This window comes from Cupressus sempervirens, chromosome 2 (assembly GCF_028749045.1).
Source record: "Cupressus sempervirens isolate cs-2001-9-10 chromosome 2, ASM2874904v1, whole genome shotgun sequence".
Taxonomy (NCBI): Eukaryota; Viridiplantae; Streptophyta; class Pinopsida; order Cupressales; family Cupressaceae; genus Cupressus; species Cupressus sempervirens.
The window spans coordinates 579937899-579958070 of NC_143119.1; the positions used below are offsets into that span (position 1 = coordinate 579937899).

Consider the following 20172-nt stretch of genomic DNA (forward strand, 5'->3'; position numbering starts at 1 on the left):
TTACCAGTTAGTGTATGCCGAGCTCACTCGGGCGATGAAGACAGTTTCTTGTGTCTGTTGAGCATTCTAGTGTTTGCCAAGTTTAGAAGACAGTGTCTACCAAGTTCAATCAGGCACCTACGAGAAGTTCGCAGAAATTTAGTCCTAACTAAGCTCACTCGGTTACCAAAGGAAATTTACGAAGTTGCAGTAGTCACCGAGTTCACTTGGTTAACACAGGAAAATCATTTCAGTGTTAGTGTCTACCAAGCTAGGTCGGCTAACAAAGGATTTTCTTGTTTTGGCATATTGAGTTTAATGGATTTGTTTGTTGGTTCTAGTCGATTGAAGAAATGAAGAATAATTGTTGTAAGTTGTATTCAAGCCGACTTGACAATGTATATGATATAAGTATAAAGTCAAGTTGAAAATTGAATGTGTAAGAAAATGTGTGGAAGATAAGAAGATGCTTAGAGGAAGCGAATTGGAAGGATAAGCAGAATATCCTTGCTGAGCTGCAAAAATTAATCTAATGAGGAAGGATCGAGTATTCGAGCTTGAGATTTGAAATTACTAATACAATTGCATCAGCAATCACGTTATATCATTGTGACTCTCTCACCATTGTCGCAGTGAATTAAATCTCCTAACAGAGTTCGCCCAACAACTATTTGTAAATCCTCTAACAACGTGGCATTTCTAGAGTGAAGTGTCTAAAGACCTCTAACAAGGCCACTCCTAACAAAGTGATTAAATCCTCTAAAAAGGTCACACCTAACAGTGGGTTTGTAACTTTTAACAAGGTTGGCTCCTAATAGAGCTCACTTCAAAAGAGTGAAAAACAGTAACTAATTGCAATTGGTGGTTTTTCCCAAATTGGATTTCCATGTTAAATCTTGTTGTCACTTGTGTTCATATTATTTCTTTTATGTGTATGCAACTAAGTTAATTATGGTTAATCACACTTAATATATTAAGATCTGCATGTTCGGTATATTGCCGAGTAATAGTTGTTATTTCAATGCTTGTCGAGTTACACTATATTGATAATGTTAACCAAGTGCCTGTGTGTTAACCGAGTGATAGCAGTTTTAGCAGAGTTTATGTTTTGTTTTGACCTCTAAGGGATCTGGGATTTATTTTTGTGGTAACTATTTTACCCCTCCCCTCTCAATTACTCCTCTTATATTTCCAACAATTGGTATCATAGCTTTTGGTGCTTGCAGAAAAGGTTTCAAAGACCTAAGCTAAAGATCAAGATGTCTTACAGAAGAGAGATTCCCAAGTTGAACAGAGATAACTTCGAGGCATGGCAAGAACCTATGAAGTTGCATTTGGCAACCATCAATGATTCAGGTTTGAAATATTTGATCAACCCTTGCAAAGCTCCTACTAGAACATTAGTTGTGGCGGAGATTGTTGAAAAGAAAAATCATAATATTATGATGATTGACATTGCATCTACACTCTTTAATTATGCTAAATTTGATGAGGTCAAAGGTTGTGCTGCTACTCATGAGATGTGGACCAAGCTAAAAGATATCTATGGAGGTGATGATAATGTGAGAAGAGCCAAGGCAAAAAGCTTAAGAGGTCAATTTGATCGGATGAAGATGAGAAAATGGAAACATTACAAAATATGTTGAGAGAGTCAAAGCTAATGTACGTACAATCAAAGCCTCTGGAGGGAAAATTGATGATGCAACCGTGGTCAACAAGGTACTCAAAACCCTTCTTCCTATCTATGCAATTAGAATGTCAGCTATTCAAGAGATGAGATGTGATCTAAATAATAAGATAAATTTGGATGCTCTAATGGGAAGGTTGACAACATTTGCGCTAGATAACTATGATAATTATGTTCCTAGTTCTAGTAATCTTGAGTTTGCATTTGAAGCCAAGTTGTCACTTAAAAAGAAAGTTGCAAAGTCTAAAGGCAAACAATCTAAAAGTGGAGAGGAAGACAGTTTTGACAGTGATCTTGAAGTCATTGAAGCCCTGCTTGCGAGTAGATATCCCAAAGGCAAAAGAAAGTACAAAGGTAAAATTCCTCTACTCTATTTTTCTTGTGAAGAAGTTGGTCACAATGTTGCAAGGTGTCCAAACAGAGAAGACAAAGAAGAAAAGAAAAACAGCAAGTACAAAGGCAAGAAGGATTTCAAGAACTGCAAGGACTACAAGGATAAAGGTAAGAAATCTTGTTTCATGGCTAAAGATTTTGATAGTAGTGATGATGATGAAATAGTTTATATTGTTGTAAAAGATCAATCAAATGATGAAAATGATAAGATGGCACTTATTTCTCATGTTAGCAAGAATGATACATAGATTATTGATAGTGGATGCTCTCATCATATGACTAGTGATAAAACAAAGTTTGAACATATGGAACACTACAATGGTGGGAGTGTTAAATATCGAAACAATGAACCTTGTTGTATAAAAGGAAAAGATTGTATTTCACCAACCAATGAATTCAAATGTGACAATGCTTAGTGGGTTGAAGGACTAAAGCATAATCTACCAAGTGTGGCACAATTGAATAACATTGGATTCAAGGTAGAATTCATGAATGGGAAGGCCAAGCTGCTAGATGGAAAAGAAAATCTAATTGAGTCTGGTAATCAAACAAAAGGTAACCTATTCTACCTAGATCTTAGTGAGAGTTCATGTTTCATTGCTCAAGTAGAAGAAAGTTGGTTATGGCACAAAAGGTTATGTCATGTGAATTTTGATAACTTGATCGAGATAAGCAAAAACAAAAGAGTGAGAGGTATTCCTAGTTTGAAGAAACCTAATATGTGAATGTGCAAAAATTGTCAAATTGGTAAGATGGGCAAGACAAGTTTCAAGAGCAAGAACTATCATTCTGAAAAAGTCTTGGAGCTGGTTCATACAAACCTTTGTGGACCTATTGGCATAGAGAGGTACAGTGGAGATAAGCATTTTATTTTATTTGTTGATGATTATTCTAGGATGATGACAGTAATGTATCTAAAAAATAAGTCTAAAACTTTTCAAAAGTTCAAGTGGTATTTGGCTAGAGTTGAGAAAGAAACAGGAAAGAAACTAAAGTATTTAAGGTCAAATAGAAGAGAAGAATTCATTTCTAATAAATTCAATGAATTCTGCACTAAGAAAGGAACAAAAAGACAAGTATTAGCCCCTGGTACACCTCAGCAAAATGGTATAGCTGAAAGAAAGAACAGATCAATCATGGATTGTGCAAGAACCCTAATGATAGAAAAGAATGTTGCAATCAAATACTAGAAGGAAGCAATCAATACAGCAGTTCATACCTTAAACAAAGTACAGCTGAAGAAAGACTCAAATCAGACTCCTTATGACCTATGGTATGGCTACAAACCTAACGTAAGTTACTTCAAAATATTTGGTAGCAAATGTTATATCTTGAAGGACACTATGAAAGGTAACTTTGATGTCAAAAGTGATGAAGGCATATTCCTAGGATATTCCAACAGAAGTAAAGCATTAAAATGTTTGAATCTAACTACTCATAAGATCATAGAAAGTGCACATGTGAAAATTGATGAGTTTGCAGAAAGGAGTGAAGAAGAAAGCAACAAAGAACCTGAAGTCTACAGAAAGTTTGTTTACTTTGAACTTATCACATTGCCTAATCCAAATGGAAGTTAGCAAACTTCACCTCTTGAGTTCCCAAAATCTCCAGAAGCACCCGAGTTGCAACCAGTGGAACCCAAGTCACAACCTAAAGGACCCGAGTCGCAATCAGAAGCTACCAAGTTGCAACCCGAGTCTGAGTCTGAAGGATCCAAGTCACAAACAATGGGACCTGAGCATGATGCAAAAAATCATGGTGAGGCAAGTGAAACAAGTTCTAAATCCAAAGTGACTATATTAGCAAGATATGTCAGAAGGCATCATGCACCTGAGCAGATCATTGGAGACAAGTCAAATGGTACAATGACAAGGAACAAATTGAAAGGTACATGTTTGCTTACTAAATTTGATCCTAGAACAATTAAAGATGATTTGGATAATGAAAACTGGATTAAAGCAATGAATGAGGAGATGGAATAGATAGAAAGGAATAAGACTTGGACTCTTATTCCTAGACCCAAGAATAAGAATGTAATTGGCACTAAGTGGGTGTTCAAAAATAAGTTGAATGAAGATGGAGAAGTTTCAAGAAACAAAGTAAGATTAGCATGCAAAGGTTATTCTCAAGAGGAAGGTATTGATTATGGTGAAACTTTTGCTCCTATTGCAAGATTAGGTGTTAGGACTCTACTTGCTTATGTTGCACATAAAGGATTTAAAGTATATCAGATGGATGTGAAATCTGCATTCTTAAATGAAATTTTAGAAGAAGTTTACATAGAGTAACCTGAAGGTTTTGTAGACCCCAACTAAAAGAATATGGTTTGTAAACTGCTCAAAGCATTATATGGTATCAAACAAGCTCCTAGAGCTTGGTATGAAAGACTCGATAATTATTTGATGAAGATTTGTTTTCAAAGGACAAATGATAACAACAACCTATATATCAAAGAATGACCAGATAAGAAGATTGTGTTGGCAAAGATCTTTGTGGATGATACATTGTTTACTAAAAATGATGACTTGTGCAATAATTTTTCAAAGGAAATGAGCAAGGAATTTGAGATGTCAATGTTTGGTGAAATCAAATTCTTTGTTGGCCTGCAAATTCAACAGAAGAAAGATAGTATCTACATTACTCAACCAAAGTTTTTCAAGGAGATACTAAAAAAATTTGGAATGGAGGATTCAAGACCAGTTGAAACACCTAAATGATGATTCCAAAAAGGTAGATCAGACCACACATAGATCTATGATTGGAAAACTTCAATATGTAGTACATACTAGGCTTGATATTGCTCTTGCAGTTGGTATGGTGGCAAGATTTTGAGCTAATTCTAAAGAAAATTATATGATGGCAATAAAGAGAATCATGAGGTATCTAAAGGGTACTGAAGATTATGGATTATGGTACAAGAAAGGAGGCAACTTAGATTTGAGAGCCTTCACTAATGAAGATTAGGCAGCAAGTGTTGATGACAGGAAAAGAACCAGTGGTGGAGCACTCTTTCTTGGTAAAAGACTAGTGTCTTGGACATGTACGAAGCAGAATTGCATCTCTCAATCTACAACAAAGGTAGAATATGTTGTTACAGCAGTTAATTGTTCCAATATTGTTTGGTTCAAACAACTATTGGCAAGTATGAAGGTAGAAATCAAGGATCCAATGGTTATCTTCTGTGATAACACCAGTGCAATCAATATATCAAAGAGTCCTGTGATGCATACCAAAACCAAACATATTGCAATAAAATATCATTTTCTAAGAGAATTAGCGCATGACAAAGAGGTGAGATTGGAATATGTGAATACTAAAGAACAAATTGCAGACATATTCACCAAGCCATTACCTAAGGATGCATTTTTGTATCTAAGAGGTAAGCTAGGGGTTATTCCCCTATCTGAAGCTCACTAAAGGAAGTTTAATGATGCATCAACCAAAGCATGTTGAAGATCAGTCAAGTTGATGCAGTAATAAAAGGGCAAACTGCATATGAATCAATACATCAAGTACATTGATATTCACTAAATATTGTCTTTGGCATAAGATGTCAAAGAGGGAGAGTTTACTATCATATCACAGAAATTTTCTAAAGAGAGAGAGTTTGCTATATTAGAGAAATTTTGAAGATGTCTAAAAGGGAGAACTTGTGGAAAAGTGGAAGAGTTTGATGAAGAGTAAACTTGGAGACTTTATTGAAAGAGGGAGAAACTGAAATCAAAGAAAGAGAATGAAGTCAGAGGGAGTTCACACTGATAGAGGCAGTTCTCATGGATGAGAATCAAAATGAAACGAAGGATATTATCATTACTTTTATTTTGCTTTAAAATTTCATTGTATTATGACATGTTGTGTTGCCACCAATGCAAAAGGGGGAGATTGTTGAAAACAATTCATCAAATGTATATTGTCTTTGATGTTACACAAAATGTCACATCTTTACCAATTAGTTTATCTCGAGCTCACTTAGGCGATGAAGACAATTTCCTATGTCTGTCGAGCATTCAAGTGTTTGCCAAGTTCAAAAGACAGTGTCTACCGAGTTCACTCTGGCATCTAAGAGAAGTTAGCAAAAGTTCAGTGTTAACCAAGCTCACTTAGTTAACAAAGGAAAGTTGGATGGAACCAGTGTTAACTGAGCTCACTTGGTTACCAAAGAAAGTTAACGAAGTTGTAGTGTTAACCGAGTTCACTTGGTTAACACAGGAAAAATCATTTCAATGTCAGTGTCTACCAAGTTTGGTCAGCTAACAAAGGATTTTCTTGTTTTGGCATATTGACTTTAATGGATTTGTTTGTTGGTTCTAGCCGACTGAAGAGATGAAGAATAATTGTTGTAAGTTGTATTCAAGCCGACTTGACAATGTATATGATATAAGTATAAGGTCTACTCGAGGATTGAATGTGTCTAGAAAATGTGTGGAAGATAAGAAGATTCTTAGAGGAAGCAAACTGGAAGTATAAGCAGAATATCCTTGTTGAGCTGCAAATATTAATCTGATCAAGAAGGATCAAGTATTCGAGCCAGAATTGAAATCTAAAATTAGCAATACAATTGCATCAGCAATCGAGTCGTATCATTGTTACTCTCTAACCATTGTAGCAATGAATTAAATCTCCTAACAAAGTTAGCCTAACAAGTATTTGTAAATCCTCCAACAAGGTGGCATTTCTACATTAAGTGTCTAAAGACCTCTTACAAGGCCACTCATAACAGGATGATTAAATCCTCTAATAGGGTCACACCTAACAATGTGTTTTGTAACCTTTAACAGGGTTTGCTCCTAACAGGGCTTACTTCAAAAGAGTGAAAAACAATTACTAGTACAATTGGTGGTTCTTCCCAAATTGGGTTTCCACGTTAAATCGGAGTGTCACTTGTGTTCATGCTATTTCTTTTATGTGTATGCAACTAAGTTAATTATGGTTAATCACACTTAATATCTTAAGATCTCCATGTTCAGTATTCGCTAAGTAAAAGTTGTTATTTCAGTGCTTGCCAAGTTACAGCATATTGATAATGTTAACTGAGTGCCTTTGTGTTAATCGAGTGCCTGTGTGTTAATCGAGTAACAGTAGTTTCAAAAAAATTTATGTTTTGTTCTAACATCTAAGGGCTCTGGGATTTACTTTTGCAGTAACTGATTCACCCCTCCCCTCTCAGTTACTCCTTTTATATTTCTAACAATCTATACAATGAATACAGGCAACCCATATGTTTTGGGTCAGCTTTCATATTACAGTATCAACAACACTGGGATTTCATCGAACAATCCTTGTTCTTCCATGTCTCCTGTTGGTTGTATCTAGTTGTTTTCTGAGTTTAATCTACGTCTGAGGGGGTGTGAATAAATTGAGAATAAATTAACCATTGTATGGAGGAAATATGATTAGACTGCCATATGGATATCTATCACCATCCAGTTGGTAGCAAATATTGACATTGTTGAGACTGCCATATTGTCGTGTTTTGGAAGATTAGGTTGTCCTAATAATTCAATTTTGTACTAAAGTTTGCTTCTTGCATTGAGAGCATTTAAAAAAACACACCCGTAGAGTTGGGGATGTTACATGCATTTAATGGTTGCCATAATATCAAGAGTCCTTGAACATTCGAAAAAGGTTATAGAATAGATGGTTCTAGAAATGTTTCTTGCATACAGTCACAAGGATTAAAATAACTTCTTAAGACACAGATGTATGTAACAATGACCTCTTTGAGAATGTTTTGTTGTAGAACTGAGTTATTGTGTATCCAGACTACAAAGGGAGAAAAATTCTATAATTACATTTTGAATATTGACTATAAATTTTTGTTATAGCACTGGGAATAGTATTTGCTTTTAGCATTGATCTCTATATATCTCTTCATGATAGGTTGAGTTTATGAGTTATTATTAATCCCTCATGGTTGCAACCCAAGAATCTATGTGATGATGAGAGATCACATGCAGAATGTAGAAATGAACATGGGGGCACTACTTGCAGTCATTGGATTGAATTGATGATACATATCTTCATTAGAAGTAAAAGATCATATACACGAAATGATATTCAATGAGAGACTATTCAGATTCAAAGGGAGGCTGCGTGACAAAGGAAGATGTCTAATTCTTTGCAAGCTTGTGAGACAACATCACTGCTAAAGCTCCTTATTTGATCAACTTGGAATCGGCTCTCTTATTGTGGCAATCAAAGCAATTAGAATGTTGCTCCTATTGAATGGGAGTCTCTATTTAGAGAGAATCTCAGACATTTTTATTCATATTGGAAATACATTCTTCTTTGGGAGAAGTCTAAGGTGAAAGCCCTTGTCCCACCCTCTGCGAGTAGGCCCGGTGGAAATGCATTCTGCTTTGGGAGAATGCCTAAGCCCTCATCCCACCCTCTACAAATAGGCATGGTGGAAATGTATTCTTCTCGAGAAGTCAAAGATGAAAGCCCTCGTCCTAGGCTTTGCGAGTAGGCATGGTGGAAATGCATTATGGGGTGAAAGCCCTCATACCACCCTCTGCGAGTAGGCATGGTGGAAATGCATTATGAGGTGAAAGCCCTTGTCCCACCCTCTACGAGTAGGCATGGTGGATTAACCCTTTGTGAGTAGACAAGGTGGAAAAGCATTCTTCTTTGCGAGAAGTTTGAGGTAAAGGGCCCTCATTCCACTCTCTGCAAGTAGGTATGGTGGATCCATCCTCTGCAAGTAGGCAAAGTGAAAGTCACGTGAACGACTCCATGACTTTAATCTTATGCTTTTATAGTTCACCCTCTAGATGTAGCTATGGTGAATAGTGTTATGCTGATATAACAATGTTTTATTGAGAAAAATTGTGCTAAGAATTTTTTAATTGACATTTTTGGTTGCAACTACTTGTGCCTGCCATATTAAAATCTCTCTCATGCTTAGAGGGATTGTTGAAGATTGTACCTGTGATAGAGATCTTTACCTTTGATATTGCTATATGTTAAAATTGAGATAATCCCTTTGCATTGTATCAGCAACTAGAGAAGAAACTTATGATGATGTTTCCATCATATACATTTGTATAATCAAGTGAGCACGATATGGCATTCTATTGGCATGAATGCTGATGGTATTCCTTTGGGGTAGTATCCTAAGCATTGAAGAACATGTGGCAATATTGACATGTTGCATTCATGACTATGTTTGTCATTGATGTCAACATAGCCGTAATTCTATGAAGACTAGCAGAGTAGCAGAGAGAGATCGTGTTTGTATGAACAAAGGTCTAATGGTCTGATGATGCAAAGTTAAATGTTTCACATAGTGTCCCGAAAACGAGGTTAAGTGTGCATAATCTAAGTCAAAGAGATACGGAAGTTATAAGTGATTTACAGAGAGCAATGCAAAAATAGAGTACCTCAAAAGCAGTTTTTGATGATCATACTATATCTTCTAACAAAGATATAATCTGGAGACGCGAAGTTACACAATGGTAGAGGACAGTTTGATGATGACGTCACTAAGTGTGCAAGCCCTAAAGTCACACATGTGAAGAGTTGTATACACTGAGAGACGATAGTGCTATCATGAATGTGAAATAATTAATTATCTTATTGAGGGCCTATTATAATTAATTGGGATATCCTCAAGGTTGACTCAAGGAATTGTTTTAAGGACTTGGTATAAAGGAAAGTATTTTCCTTGTTTGTAAAATTAGAATGGAGTATGTGAAGTGATCAAGCAAGTGCGAACAAGAGCCGAGTGTTTGGCAAATGCAAGCAAGCAATCCAAGGGTTATTAGATGCGAAGCTTACGATCTAGTATTGAGATCAGAAAGAGTAGAAGTTTGGTTGATAGGACAGAGAAAGAGGAAGGAGCAATACAGTTCAATTCTATTATTCTGCAAGGAATAATACAGAGATCATTTGGATAGTGGGTTCATTGGTCTTGCCCCTGAAGGTATTTGGACAGTGGGGCCATCTTCCTTCTACAACGCCTTACAAGGTTGGCGCAACCCCTAACAAGATTGGAATCTCCTAACAGGGATTCAACATCTCCTAACAGGAGTTGATATGTACTGAATGTTTTTATAGACTCTTAATAGGGTCCATCCTCTAACAAGGAATATTTATATTAGTACATCATCTTGTGGCTACATCTGATCAAGGGTTTCCCTAGTTAACATGTCTGGTGTTATTGTACATAAGTATCTTGCTGTGGTTTCTGATTGTATTGCTCATATGGTTAAGATTTATTAAAGTTGATAATTGTGATAATAGTTGGATAACTGATTCACTCGCCCCCCCTCCCCACCCCCCTTCTCAGTTATATTGGTGGACTATATATTCTAACAAATTCAACATATTCTAAGTCTCCCACCCAAAACATCTAGCATTTTATTATGTGAAGAGACATGCGTCATGTGAAGAGACATGTGTTTCGAAATATGAAGAGTCTAGCATTTGGAAATTGAAGAGAACTTTGGTTATGATATAAAGAGTCTCTCAATTTAACATACATACATACATACATATATATATATATATAATTGCTTTGTGTGATATGATTGTATCTAGTTGATAGCATTGTACTAGGTCATTTTATTATCTTAATAGAAGTGATTTTTCTACTGTGGCTGGCTTTTTCCCTCAAATTGGAGAGTTTTTCCTGGATAAATTGTTGTCTTTATGTGCCTCTTTTTGTTGTTCTTTTGCATATTGTTGTTGGTTCTTATTTCTGGGCTAAACATTAGCAGAACATGTCTATTATGATCATTCATCATTATTGTGTAATTCTAAGGCAGACATGATAGAAACAATTGTTAGATAACCCATTGCATGCATCATTATTAATAATATCTTCTTCTTTTTTTAAATTGCATTGTAATGTAGGCTGCAGTATCCAATGGTTCAATGTTACTATTTAAGACAGCATGACATAAATCAAACAAATGGAAGCACAACAAGTATAGACGACCAAAGATTGAGAAGCTTACCTTGGAGAAAAAAGATCCACAAAGTTCAGGGGCTCGATACCACCTTGTTGCCACATAATCCTGCAACCAAAGTGTGAAATCATTAATAATTCAAAAATAGCATTTCTTTCAGCTCAACTTGATCAGTTTGATTTGTTGTATAAATTATAATATCAACTTCAAAATTACTAGTTTTCTTGAGGTAAGGTAAAGCAGATGCATAATTTGGTAGCAAATTTTCCTGTAAAGTTGTAAACTTGCAAGCACTTGCACACATGATAAGATATATATGCTAGCACATAGAATATATGATACTTGAGGATTGGCTCCTCACATAGAAAAGCCAATCTCATTGCAATTTGAGTTTTTGTTCCTCTCCTTTGATGATGACATGTTTGCAAGGATTACCCCAATAAGAACAAGCATTACTCTTTCAAGGAAGATAAAAGAATACAGATTGGAGCCACAGCTCTAACAACATGGCTAGATGCAAAAAAACTCCTATTCAACCTTAACCAAGGTGAACAAAGTTACCGTCCAAAAAATCGCTGAAGGAGCATCATTAAATGAGACACGTGCAAGCCCAAAGTCACATATTTTCAGTTTACAGTCTGCATTTGCCAGGATATTTTTTGGCTTCAAATCACGATGAAATACATTTGCTGCAAGGAAAATCAAAATAAATTATTGAGTGAATACAAGAATATAAAAGCTGAAGCCCTAAAAAAAATCCAGAATGATTTGTTATGAAATCAACCTGAAAATATTTTCACACCTGTGTGTATGTACTTCAAAGCTCTAAGTAGCTGATAGAGGAAAAACTGATAATGTTGAGGAGTAAGATCATCATTTGCTTTAATAACTTGATGTAGATCAGATTCCATCAACTCAAACACGACATAAATATCTTTGAATTCTCTCCGCGATGGAGGAAGCATAATGTGCTTAATTTCAACTATATCTGGATGACGAAGCAGCCTAAGGAGCTTGATTTCTCTCAGAATGCGAGTTGCATCGGAGACATGTTCAAATACATCATTAATCTTCTTAATTGCAACTCTCTCACCTGTATGAGTATCAATTGCAGAACCTACTATGCCATAACTTCCTTTCCCAACAACCTCTTGTATCTGATACCTATTAGCTTCACCATATTCTGTAAAAAAATCTGTATCCTGCAAGTTCTGTAACAGCACAAGCAACATTAGCATCTGATATTTGTTTTGACCCTAGTAGTGATTATATGTTCAAACCATTGATCAAGAGAAAAAGGTCCATATTGTCTGATATTCGTATTGGTTGTCTGTTCAAGCTAATTATCCAAAGAAAGATCTAGTGCATATAGAAATGTGATAAGAAGTTTCAATTTGATTTATTCTTCAAGAAAGCAACTCTTCAAAGAGCTGACCAGACAAGAATGTCACAAAGAGCTCTGGTTTTTAATTTTTACACTCCAGCTATTTTTATATGGCAATCCAGCATTAAAACTAAGGCATTCCCCACGAAGCAAATCAATCTAATTCCAGCCATTGTTATTTTTCTTTTTATCCTCAAAAGTACAAATTTATTTCTTTCTTTGTTTGCATAAGTTACAGTGCTTATCGTTCTTATTTTTTATTAGATAAGCATGCTTTGCATTTTTGCAGCACATCATGTACCTCACGTTTTGTTACCAAAATCCTCCCAGCCTTTTTCACTATCTGTTGAATAATCAGTTATGCATTTGAAGCATATGATAATTCCATTCATTCATCATTCTTATATGATAACAGCATATTGAAATCCTAGAAAAAAGCAAAACACATGACAATGAAGTTTAAATGTTATAAATCAGGGGTGGATTGGCAATTTGAAACATAAAACAATCTTAAAGAGTATGAAGACTGTAAGCAGAAAAGAAACAATAAACCTCAGCTATTATGAGACTCATATAATTAAGAGATTTTAGGTGGACTGTGGGAAGGCCAAAAACAACAAATTTTGATTGAATATTTCAGTTATGCATTTGAAGCATTTCATGGTCCCGTTCTTTCATCTTTTTTAAATAATGGCATATTGAAATCCTAGAAAAACGCATCATAAATGAGAATAATGGGTACATTTATAAATCAGAAGTGGACTGACAACAGAGAAGAAACAAAAAAACTAAGCTATAGTGGGACTTATATAACTTGAAAGTTTTTAAGTGAACTATGGGGAAGGCCTACCACAACAAATTCTGATCATTTGTTCTATCTGAATGAGGAAATTTGACACCAAAACTTGTAATGAGCTAAGGATGTTAGATACTAACTTCCATGTGGACTACAGATTACTTATAGGTTGCATAAAACAATGTGCAGTTAAAAACTTTCTTAGGGGCGGTTTCCATCTTTAAAAACATCAAATAAAATACGATACTCATTACAAAAGACAAGCCAAACACTCTTTAAACATTGTTTACGTATGAAGGACAAAAAGATGTTGGAAAACATAGAAGCAACTCAAAAGTAGAAAAAGATTGCACAGAACTTTGAAGTTAATAATGCAAGATAGCTTTAGGTTGTTTCCAAGAAATAAATACTCTTAGTGAGCAAACCTGTATCCATAATGTCACTAAGATATTTGGCAAACAAGTTACAAATAGTTGAAGCAACTATCTCAACTTCATTTTTTTTATTTAACATTTTCCTTTGGCAATCTGATAATCACTTCGAGAAATCAAGGAAACCAGCTCTGGATCGTGTGCTGAATAATCCTTCACAACAGCCAGGGAAAATAATCTACTCTGCTACCCTTCACCACTTCACATACCAGTTCTTTACTTCTAATTTACTACTCTGAAAACAGAGAATGCAATTGAATCAGAATTACAAGCATGCCTATCACTTCCAGGTAGGATTACTCCAGCAAATCAAGAGGTACTTTAGTAACATGCATATTTTAGCCAAATTTACAAAAGATTGTCTGCTTCGAAACCAGATGTATTTCACTCAATTTGAACAAAAAATCACCCTTTTACAAAAAGCTCTAACATCTGTCTCAGCCAACAATGACATGTGAAAATCCTGTAATGCAACTGTAATGATGAAATTAGCATACACATGCCAATTCCTATTTAGCTTTGTGCACACCTTGATGGGAACGCAATAACATATCAACAAGTAGCATATTCTTATGTTAGATTTATCTTATGACCATATCCCTTTCGGTCATCATTTCACCCCCACTGGCACTAATTTCGATGCATTCACTCCCGATCTTGAGATCCCCGCTTTATCTCTATAGACCATTTCTTTGTAATTCAAGATTGATCCAAGTCAACCCCAAGAAACAAAAGAGTGATTGCCAATTGCCAGAGCTCAATATTTACACTTGCCCATTCCTTTATACATAGCTTACAGGTGCATAGTAGACATACCTGGAAGCAGATGCTAATGCATTCGGATGCTCAATACTCTTTGGGCGCTTCCTAGGCTTCCAGATGCTCGTGGAAGCTCATAAAGTATCAAACCTAAAGAAGAAAATTTTGGAATGAAGAAATATGATGTTTGCAGCAGATTTTTGTATAGAAAACATGAGAAAAGTATTTTTACAATAGATAGGTGCCACATTGTATGAGACCCGTCATAGACTTTGACACCCAAACATAGCATCAACCTTCTTGACAACTGAGCTGTAGGTAGAAAGGTAGCACTTCAGGAAAAAGGAAAGCAGAAAGCGAAGGTCCCAATATGCGTAGGCAAAATGTTGCTAGTGAGAAGGACATCATGGATTTCACAACTCTAATGAACAAAGAGTTTTCAAGCCTTGCTCTGTGGCAATGGCTGATGAGAATTTGAGAGCTGGCTAAGAATGTGGATGGGTCCCCTAGCATCTATATTCATCCAGCGATGGCTAACTTCTTTTAGATACTGGACACACTCGTGATCTGCAGAATGTTGTTGATGCCATTCAATCCCTCTCCTATGCCTCTTCACTATAACTGCTGCCTGTTCATATTTCCTACATGACAATTATCTGACATTATTCATCTGTTATAGAGGTTCGTCATGACTGTTTCCTGGAACATTTTCATGGAATTTGCCAGAATTCTATGTCCCACCAAATTAATGAGATAGGAGGACAGGGCAACACATCTTGCATTTCTTTATATATATTTGCTGAGTCTTGCATCCACATCCAAATCGGCAACTTAGCTTTCTACGAATTGTCATGAGCTGACCTACCACACGTGTCACATCTTGCTACATTATGGTCTTTAAAGACATTCATTGTGCGCTAAAACATAAAACAGAATAACATGGGAAATTGGATAATTATTTAAGCATTTGCTTTCGAATTCAAGGTCATTAAAGGAATTAAATCTGCATCAGCATATTGGTTGTCTGTGTGTCTATGAATGCTGTCTTCAATATCTTTCATCGCCATTAACTCAGTCAACCAAGGAGTTTGACCTGATAGAACTCATTCACCTATCAAATTGACAAACTCATCAAGGTGACTCTAGACACCAACCGACTGAGTGAGATAGTGCAAATAGCTCTTGCGTGCTTTTTTTGTCAGATCAGCCTTGTGCAGCTCATATCATTTTGTACACATCAGATCAAGTTTGCAGCAGTCAAGATCAAACTAGCACGGCTTGGAATCAATCTGCATCTTTTCCTATAACAAATTAGACTCTCAGACAGTCATCAAAATTAATTTTCTGACCGATGTAAATAATTTCAGAGCAGCCTGAATCTATCACTGACCTCTATATATTCCTACACTATGATCTACTAGCTATTGCACAAATCCTCACACCACTAGACATCAATGCCATAGTACAAAATCTTGCGTACACCTTACTACATCATGTGCCATGTACACAGTGCCAAGAGCCATGTTACACTACTCAAAAGCCACTCCCAACTTTTGCACACTACTTCACATCATGCATCATCCACAAAAATTTAAGGTTGTGATGCTGAACATTGTCGACAATTTTTTCTACACCGTACACCAAAGTTGCATTCCGGCATATATTCACGGCATGCAATACAAATCTCAAGACAGCATATTGAGCAACATCTCATAGATCATGCAAAAATCTAATGCAGATATAGAGACATTTCATGACATGTCATTTGTCAACAAACTGCATAACCAAAATCCTAATCATTGGAAGACAGAAAAGTCACACATGGAAGACCAACCAATCCAATTTCCACTAAAACCACCTCCCTCCAAAATGATGTCAAATATAACTATACATCTATAACATAACAAGGAGAAAGATTCAGCAATGCAACATTATAAATAAAAACAAGACCACATGTCTCTACAAGAGTGTGTCATGTACAAAAATAAAAAATTGGTTAAACAGTTCATTCCACTTTATCTCCACGTAGCTTGCACACATTCATTCCACTTTATCTCCATGTAGCTTGCACACACTTACAATGCATCTAGGCCCACCCTAAAAGTGTATCCCCAAAACTAACTAGGATTCAAATTAATGAAACTGGCTTGATTCATCTTGCATATCCTACAAAAGAAGATCAATGTATTTGAGCTCAAACATCAAACCACGATCCATCTAATTACCTTCTAAGTCATTTCAAATTGATTAAAATGACAATGGAGAAAGATGCAATCCACACAATATCAAAGATGAAATTATAAATACTTTTCAAAAGCAAAAAAAATTATGTTGTACCAATTTATAAAAGTCCTTGAATGGGGGTTCCATTGACATTGGTAAAACTTTCAATTGCCAAATCCCCCATAGATTCCAAGTGAACTTAGAGTTTTTGTTCTTTGTGTTTGAGGGTAAAATAGATGCAAACATTGTAAATAATTGATTACATCAATTAAAGTCGTGCTTTTCTCTTTGAAGGACTTTTCTAACAAGGATAAGATTTGAATTGTGCTTCTAAAATTTTATTCACCTATCAAGAAGTGTCGGAATCCCATGTGCATTAAGAAGGAAACTAAACAAGAGAAAACTTTGAGCCTACCTTGCAAATTTTCTTCAAACCCATCATCTTGAAGATTTCTATGATGACCACTACATTCAATAGAAACAATTGCACCAAGGACATGACCAATTAATCAATGCCTATGCTAATGATTTCCACGACCTCTATGCAAATTTGAGAATATTCAAATTAGAGCAACACAAAATCCTCAAGTATATCAACAAGATGCACCTTTCATTTAGTGTGAATAAAAACTACTGAAAAATCAAGACAAGAGAAGCCTATAACTATTGTAATTAAGGATTAACAACAAAAATGAAGGACAGGTGGGAAAAAACCCCAAGCCCAAAAAAACATTGCCCTAATATGAAACTATTGAGGACAACTAAATGGCTCAACAAACATAAATACAACCTTGTCAACATAAAGTCCCATGCATAGAAGAATTTGTTCTTGTGCACAAAAGCAAGGTGTTCCCATGAGCTAGAGGTGGAGAATATAAACCCCAAAGGTACCTATCTTCATGCAACAATTATAACATTCATGATCAATGAAAAAGTAAAGCACCTATTCTATTTGCATATGTGAGTATAAGGGTGTAGCCAATAGCCACTGGATTTTCTAGTTGCTAGCAATAGCATGAAGAATTACATTTCTAAACTAGTGTTGTACATCTAAGTTTGTCAAGCATGCCCTATTCTTAGTCTTACAATTAGGGATGAATCAATTCCTATAAAACCAAATTTATAAGCATCATCCATTAACATTGCTTCTATTATTCTAATCATCTTTTCTATAAGGGGCTAGCATGTGAGATCACACTAATTGATTTCACTAACAATCATTGGGCATCCCAATCTAAATTGTCACTAAAGTATCTAAACAAACAATACTCAAAGCATCACCATTTTAGTGAGTGATAAGAGATATTAGATTCCAAGTATGATTCAACAAGTCAAATGTACCATGTACGCTTTACATCCACATGCACAAGTTTCCTTCAACACATCTAGGATGATTGTCTTTCAAAAAGGGAAGAATGATCTAGGCATGCCATTGGACATTAGCTCCTATATCATCTTAAAATGGAAGCACTTCCATGTTAAGAGCGTTTAGATCTCCAAGTAAGTGGTTTAGGGTCATGTCAAGTGCTTTGAATAGGTCTTTGCATGGATCTGACTATTTTACCCCTGTTTTGCTTCTCTCTCTTTATTTCCAGCTTATTTTTGACAAAATGCTCTGTGAAATTGAGGACTTTGGCCTTTAGGTCAAAGATGACCTTCTGGGTCACGGTCAACCTCAACCCTGACCTAGGTCAAGGACATCCTCGACCCTGACCTAGGGCAGGGTCAACCTCATCCCTGACCCCAGGTCCCAATTTCAATTGTCGAGAGTTTCAAGATCTAGAGCTTCAAAAAGTTTCTTTTCCCGCTTATGGGTCAGCTGTTTTAGGTTTTGGAATGGTACTCTTAAATTACATTTAATCTAGGTCTATTCCTAGGGGTTAAGGTTAAATGGGATTTAATGCTCCTATGTCGGCCTTCTCTAGGAGTTAGTGCCCTAAATCATTATATAAGGAAGCCTTCTCCTCTCGTTTTTCTCTAACCTAACCGAAGAACGCGTGCAAAGATCAAGGATTTCTGAGAGTGTCCATAATCTACACATGAACGACTACTATTTATAAGCAACAACCTACTTTTCAAGAACAAGCAAGCATTTTATCTTCAAGCATTCAAGTTTTCCATTGAAGATCAAGCATTTAAGCATTCAAGCCTTTGACGAGATTTGGTTCAAGCATTCAAGATTCATCATTCAAAACCCAAGATCTAGCCATCATGTTGGTGTAATCTTCTTCAAGATCCTTTGTTCATCTCCAAAATCTATTCATACTTCTTTCAAGGTGGATTCTAAGCATACAATCATGGAGGTTTTGATTTACATTTGTTAATGTTATGTTCAAGCTTTCATATCAATATACTTGTTTACATTTCAAATACAATTGCAAATTTATTGAGTATCATAGCTTCATTGTTAGATTTACTTCTACTACTTGCTAGCATTCTCTATTTCAATTCAATTATTAAGGTTGATTCCAAAACAAGATTTGACTGAGGCAAACCCCTCATCCAAACAACAAAACCGTTTTTCTTGCAAATACAGGTGTGGAACAGCGAATCGGAGAGCAAATTTGGATACCCTTTTCGTCGAACTTGCGAGATCCATGAATAGAAATTTCGTCAAAGGAATGTAGGTCAAGGTCGACTTTTCGGGCTACAACTATGCCCGGGGTAAAATTGTGCCCCACCAACAAGGTCAAGTTCAACCTCCCTTCAAAAAGACAAAATATTTTTGGGCTTTCATTGTCTCAACATTTCCAATCCGAAATAGGTTGCAGAGTCTCCAAAAACTACATACAAACATCTGAAAACAGCATTTTCCAGATTCAAGGTGAGTATGTCTTTTATCTATTTTAGGTTTTTGGCACATACTCTCCCATAATAGAAAGATCACTCATAACCCCCCTCTTTCCCCCTATTTTTCATCACTTGATCCATTTCTGCATTGAACACTCTCTTGTGTTTAATCAATTTGGATCATTCCTTTTGAAAATTATGGTTTGGAAGAAGGTTTCCATTTTCTTTCTATTCATTTTGGTGAACCTGCAATAGACAACTCTTTCTTTTTGGTGTTAGATATGCATCTTGTGTTAGATCTTGCATGTTAATTAGATTTCTTTCATTCATATAATTCAAAAATACTAAAAAATTCTATATATTCCATAAAATGCAAAAATATTTCTTGCATTTCATTTACTATGAATATGATGAAGATGCTTTCGTGTGTGATTATGTTCCTGATTACCCTTCTTTTAGCATCTCTTTACCATAATTTTGATGTTTATGAGAGTTTCATTCATTTTATTATGTTCATGATCTTTCATTTTATTCTTGCTTGTGCTTTTGTGGATTTAACTGATACTGGTCTTTCTACATTCAAAACTTTTCTTAAAGATTCATGTGGTTTATTTTTCTTTTGGATTATGTGAAGAATTTGGTAGATGATACATCATCTCATAATCTTCCTAATCTGAATCCTATTATTCCTAATCCGATACCTAATTTTTCATCTCCTGTCCCTAGTTCTTCTCATATTTTTGCAGAGATTCAAGCTATAGTACAGGATGCAGAGGTGCAAGACTTTTTTGATTTACCTTCTCCTTTGATTCATGATG

The 20172-nt window shown here is 35.7% G+C and overlaps 1 protein-coding gene across 1 annotated transcript in view; it reads right to left on the reverse strand.

The window, feature by feature from the left end:
* Nucleotides 1–20172, reverse strand: part of LOC149574753 (mitogen-activated protein kinase 9-like) — a 60410-nt gene that overhangs the window by 28366 nt on the left and 11872 nt on the right. The window contains exons 2-4 of the mRNA XM_089814570.1: nucleotides 11774–12182; nucleotides 11533–11660; nucleotides 11020–11079 (exon numbers count right to left, since the gene is read on the reverse strand). Coding sequence (XP_089670696.1) covers nucleotides 11020–11079; nucleotides 11533–11660; nucleotides 11774–12182 — 597 coding nt within the window. The remainder of the gene's footprint in view (nucleotides 1–11019; nucleotides 11080–11532; nucleotides 11661–11773; nucleotides 12183–20172) is intronic.